Source organism: Ipomoea triloba, chromosome 10 (assembly GCF_003576645.1).
Source record: "Ipomoea triloba cultivar NCNSP0323 chromosome 10, ASM357664v1".
Taxonomy (NCBI): domain Eukaryota; kingdom Viridiplantae; phylum Streptophyta; class Magnoliopsida; order Solanales; family Convolvulaceae; genus Ipomoea; species Ipomoea triloba.
Window position 1 is genome coordinate 19333501 of NC_044925.1, and position 5969 is coordinate 19339469.

Here is a 5969-nt window from a genome sequence, read left to right on the forward strand (position 1 = left end):
TGATCCGGGGTTGAGAAGAGTATCAGTTACTAGCCATTAGCTCAATATTTCTATTTCTTCATGTATCAGAGTAAAGGAGTTGCGAATAGCAATAGCACAAGTAGTGGGGTTTCAAAGGTGATGACTTTTGAAACTAGGAGACTTAGTCCTAGTATTGGAGCTTATTACGATTTTTTTGCTTGGTTTGGATATTACCTTTAACCTTTTGTATTTTTGGTATCCCATTGTACTTGATTTTTTGTGCTTGTGGTGTATTTTGGACATACCATTGTAAATATATAATGGTGGTTATTTGATGAGTTTTTGGGAAGAACCAACTATTTATTTTTTGTCATTTTGGGTTGTAGAATTATTATGTATATTCAAGTGTTATTATGAAGATTCCGAAGGCTATATATGATTAGGCTTCATGTTGTTATAAGTCTTCATGTAATGATTTGGTCGGGTCATGTCCTAAAGGTGGGCCTGACCTAAGCCATACAACATATGCAAGACCAACATTAAGCAAAGTTTGAATCAACATTTGCAAGACCAAGTTTTTGCAACTCTGAAATACAATCCACAAGAATCAAGCAAGCCTAGAAAGTAGGAGCATTCATCTATGCTCTTTTCACAACAATGGGACTTCTGACACGGTGCTTTTTATCAGACCATGTTAACACCCCAAATGCATAATCAGCACTAGCGTTTTCCCCCTTTGCCTTGAGAGTAACTTTGAAAGTTTGCTCCTCACCAACCTTTTCGAACTTGAGAATATTGGGGTTCACAGTGACAGAGAATCCAACCGGGCTACGAACAGAAGATGTGTAGGTAGCCGGAGAGCCAACGTTTTTCAGAGTTCTGGTGACGGTGGCTGTGCCTTTAAGGTGAGGGACAGCGATTGAGGGATAGTTGAAGGTGGAGAGAGTAATGTGGTGAGGGCACTTGTATGGTGTCCCTAAAACCCTTGTGATATCAGTTTCATTGTAGCCTTGTGCGCAGATGAAGTTGACATAATCCGTGAGTTTCAAGTCGTAGAGCAAGCCAGGATCTGCAGCGCGGTTTGGGTTTATGTGTCCAGCTCCATATGCAAATGGGGTTGCTTCCACTCCATTTTTATCATCAGTTATCGCCTTCCCCGAGTTGGCTCTTACTGTGGCTGTGAAAGGTAATGCACTAATGCGCATGTTATTAGTGCATATAAGTAAACTTGCAAGACATCTTGAAATCATGAAATACATACATACATACCAGTGGTCATAATAGCAGATCTGATTTCTGCAGGGCTCCATGAAGGATAGAGCGTTTTGAGAAGGCCAACAACACCAGCTACATGAGGGCATGACATTGAAGTCCCTGATTCCAAGTTGAATGAAACAATCCTCTTATCGTAATCATTACCAGATAGCCCTGTGGCTTCCGTGTAGGCAGCTATCACATTCACTCCAGGGGCAGATATATCAGGCTGGAATACATACATACATAAAATATATAAGTATATAAAAACATCACAGAATGGCTCAACACAATTGCACAAATCAAGAAGACCTTCGCCCTGTTTGGAAACAAACCTTGAGAATCTCTGGATTAATGGTGTTGGGGCCTCTTGATGAGAAAGCTGCTATAACTGGAGCTGGCTTCATTCCCAATAGTGTGTTTGGATGAGTAATATGAGCCACAGGATTCCTACTTATCATGCAGTATTTTATTATGTATGTAACAATCTAACAGATCAGAATCTGATTATTAGTCTACACTGTGATCTTAATTACCTGGTTTTATTAATGTAATCAAAGATTGCAAGTCCATCTGAGTAGGTAGCATGTGTAGCTGGGAGAAAGTGTGCATCAGCCTCAATCTCATTCCCAAAATACTCATCGTTTGCAAGAATCATTCCCACAGCACCAGCCAAAGCAGCTTGGTGGCTCTTATCAGTTCTGGTAGTTCCACCTCGTAGGCAAACCAAAATTTTTCCCTTTACCTGTTTTGGGTTGAGAGTTCCAGGCTTACAAAGCAGACTGCACGAGTTATAGCAAGTATCATTGGTATGATACTATCAGTTAAAATCTATGTATATATAGTGAATAACAGAGGTTTTGTCCTTACGAATCTTGGCTTGAAATAGATTCATTTTCAATTCTAGCGGATGCAGCAGAAAGAAGTGGATAGAACTTCCCAGTTGGCAGTTTTAGGGGCGCTGCACTTTCGCCCTACAAACACATCATATACTGCGGATGATGAGGTTTGTTTTATGTATAATGCAAATACTGAAGACAGAACGAAGCAAGGAAACTTACTGTGTAGTGTTTGTTGTTTCCCAACACTACATTACTCTGAAACTGTCTGTCCATGGTGTTTGCCCCAACAGTGATCATCCAGGGTGCAACATTATGGACAGAACCGGCAGCAGGTCCATCATTACCAGCTGAGGCAACCACAACAATACCATTCTTTACAGCATGAAAGGAACCAATGGCAATACTGTCTTCAAAATATGGCCCAGGGTGCTCTCCTTCAAGCGATACAGACAGCACATCAACACCATCCTCAATCGCCCCATCAAAACCAGCCAGGATATCTGCATCATAGCATTCTTCGCCTGTGGAAGTGGGTGGCCAGCAAACCTTATAAGCAGCTACCCGAGCTTTGGGAGACCCACCCTTTGCTGTTCCATTGCCCAAACCGAAAACATTTGCCCCAGGAACAAAATTTCCACCCGCTGTTGATAAGGTATGGGACCCATGACCACTAACATCTCGTGGGGTGAAGAAGGAACTGGAATTAAGAGTGCCAACAACAGAAGAATACCCTTTGTTGAAGTATCTAGCTCCAATGAGTTTCCTTTCTTATCCAAATCATAAAAACAAAGCAAGTTCAGAACAGAACACCAACAAATTAAAGCTAGAAAAAAATAATAATAAAGACCTGCCTGTTGCAGTGAAAGCTTTTATCTTTCTGATTCTGGCAAATCCCTTTCCACCTTTTGGGAATTGATCCGAATACTTCGTCACTAAAGCTTTTAGATTCAGGCCATACTCCTGCAGCTCCAACACAGCACACAAAACATGATTATTGGGCAATGGATATAATTGAAATTCAATTCTGAGAAACAAAAGCTATGCTGCAGACGACATAATGGATAGCAGTAGATAACCAAAGAGAGTTGAAAATACATACCGCTATCAAGATTAGCGATGATGGTATCTTCTCCAAACCTGGCATTTTTCCATATTGAACCCTCATGGATTAAGCCGCCTTCACCTTCCAGTCCAAGAAACTCCCATGATCTGGTTGTCTGCAATTGTCTTGCCCTGTTCAAGAACACTGATATCACCTCCGGATTCTCTGCACATTACCATATTTCATGCACTTAAATCCTAGCTAGCTAATTAATCCCAAAACCCTTTGAAAAACCAAAACAATAACAAATTAATAATTAATACTGCTTGCTTACTGGCAATCTCTGCAGCCTCTTCTTCCTCGAGCATAGCAGCAAACCCATTGATGTGTCTGGTGTATGAGTAAAAGATTGCATCTCTCGCCTTATCCCAACTTTAATATAAGGTTTAGATTATGCAACAACACATTGAACCACAGAATCAGAACATTGAGGGATGAGATCGGAGAGCATACAAAAGCAACCAAAACTAAAGAGAAGCTGCTTCTATAACATACCTTCCAAGGTATGTTCCAAGCAGCTGATGATGAGAATGTTTTACTCTGTGAAGATCAACTGAAGAGACTTGTTTTCCATGTGAATGACCACCCAAGTACACCACATATGACTATTTCCACACAAAGAGATCAATTAATGTCAAACATAAAACATAGCAGCATTACTTATTAAGCTTTATCATCTAAAAGGCCTTCATGAAAGTACTTGTATGAAATTGCATTAATATTTACCTTTCTGATGGAATGCGTGGGTCTAAGAAACAGAATAAAAATGAGTGAGGGAATGCAACACAGAATTGCTCTCATGGCTGCTACACTAAACTAGTCCAATTCTCGTGCACTAAAAGAGTGCTGAGGCTAGCTTCTTTCTTATAACAATCATTATTGCATGGATCATGGTCCACATTGTTGTCTCTAACTAGGTAAATTATGTTTTATCTCAAATCAAGTACATAATGTGTTAACTGCAGACACATAATTTTTGGACAAGGGTTCACAATGCAATATAATCCTGACTCTTGGTACAAGGTATAAAATTGCTCTAGCTAGTAGTGTACCCATCTAAAAAGATTCCTTCATCATGATGTCCATTATTTCATGATGAGTTTTAATACATGTACTCTCTCTTTTACACTCTAATGTGGCAATTGATGATTAATTATCTTCATTTTGTAAGTTTCATTCAATATCAAAATTTTGTGAGAAGGAATAAAAGTTAAGATTAGAATTGTAGAAGTAGTATTTTCCTTATTTCAAACCAACTTCTCCCTTTTTTTGTATGCTGACAATTTCCACTTTCTTGTCTTTTCTCCTTTCTTTTCCTTGCTTTTTCTTTTCTTTTTGTGTTCTTTCCAATCATTCACAGCCCCTCCCTTTTAATCCTTCTCGCATGCTTTCCCTTCTCTTTCTTTTACCACCTCCAAAATTTTTGTCTCCTGAACCATTATTAGCCATCATTTTCCAACACATCTTTCACATTTTTTTTTCACTTTCTCCTCTCTTTTTTGAAACATCTTTCACTTTCTCCTTGTCAACGAATTTTTCACTCTCTGCCTTCATTTCCGGTTCTCACTGCTCATCATCAACAACACAAATAGTGGGCATATGCTGGTCTAAACCAATAGAAAATATTCCGAGCAACGACAGACTTTCTACCCCCAATCATTCTAAAGAGCACAGCAACAAAACGTTACTGAAATCACTTTGGCGTCTGGCAGGTAAAACCCGAGGCTTTTTGACTGAAATGGGTAAAGCTTCATGAGAAAAAGATATAAATAGACAGCTTTTTAAATTTGGACAAAAGAAAGAAAAACGTGTTTGAAAAGTAATATAGTTCTATTTTTACATTACATTATAATATAACAATATAATAATAATAAACATTTTATGAACTACATAATTGTACAAATACAATTGATATTGATGTGAATCGATACTTTATATAACTTCACATAACACAAAATATATACAATAATAAATGTACTTTTATTTTAATCTTGCTTGCATTATCACTTTTTTTTGTCAAATAAAATTGTCAATTATTTTGTTGGCAACATTTTTATCTTCTTTTTTTTAGATAATTAAATGATATTTATTTTACTAATTAACTTAATATTCTAAAATTTAAAAGATGAGGTATGAGAAAAAAAACCCATAACCACAAATTAAAGAAATCAATATTAACATTAGTTTTTCTAATTCCAAAACTACTCATTTGAATTATTCTAAAAGTGTAAATAAATAATAAAAATACATAACAAATCACTAATTAATTAATCAAGTAATAAAATACTAAAGCATATGCTTAAGAGATTTGTTAAAGTGGAAATAAGTTAATTAAGAAAAAAAATGAAGGATTTTATTACTTGATTTATTTCTCTTTATTTGCTAAATTTGAACTTCAATATATGTTTCATCTTATTTAATATATACATAGTAGAATTTTATTTTTAAAGGTGGGGGAGGGGGAAGGCCCCCTACCAACCATGTAGCTCCACCAGTAGAATTAAGTATTTCTTCCTATCTTTCTTCACATATTTCACTCATGTGACCAATTGAGCTGGCCATGGGAGCATATTTCTTCCTATCTTGATATGGATGCATGTAACATCATAAACTCGAAGTCATTCTAATTTTGTTTCTTATTGTTTTTCAACTAAAATTTGTCTCTTTTTTTTTTTATAAATAAAATTAATGTATAACAAATATATCAATAACAAGATCTTATTGAGATTTTTAGAATGATAGATACTTCAATATATATATATATATATATATATATATATATATATATATATATATATATATATATATAG

At 36.3% G+C, this 5969-nt stretch overlaps 1 protein-coding gene across 1 annotated transcript in view; it reads right to left on the minus strand.

The window, feature by feature from the left end:
• Positions 1–430: 430 nt before the first annotated feature.
• LOC116031479 (subtilisin-like protease SBT5.3) overlaps positions 431–5969 on the minus strand; it is a 16386-nt gene continuing 10847 nt past the window's right edge. The window contains exons 3-13 of the mRNA XM_031273702.1: positions 3886–4892; positions 3655–3764; positions 3434–3531; positions 3157–3324; positions 2909–3017; positions 2277–2820; positions 2086–2189; positions 1752–1997; positions 1551–1665; positions 1231–1444; positions 431–1138 (exon numbers count right to left, since the gene is read on the minus strand). Coding sequence (XP_031129562.1) covers positions 600–1138; positions 1231–1444; positions 1551–1665; positions 1752–1997; positions 2086–2189; positions 2277–2820; positions 2909–3017; positions 3157–3324; positions 3434–3531; positions 3655–3764; positions 3886–3960 — 2322 coding nt within the window. The 5' untranslated portion in view covers positions 3961–4892 and the 3' untranslated portion in view covers positions 431–599. The remainder of the gene's footprint in view (positions 1139–1230; positions 1445–1550; positions 1666–1751; positions 1998–2085; positions 2190–2276; positions 2821–2908; positions 3018–3156; positions 3325–3433; positions 3532–3654; positions 3765–3885; positions 4893–5969) is intronic.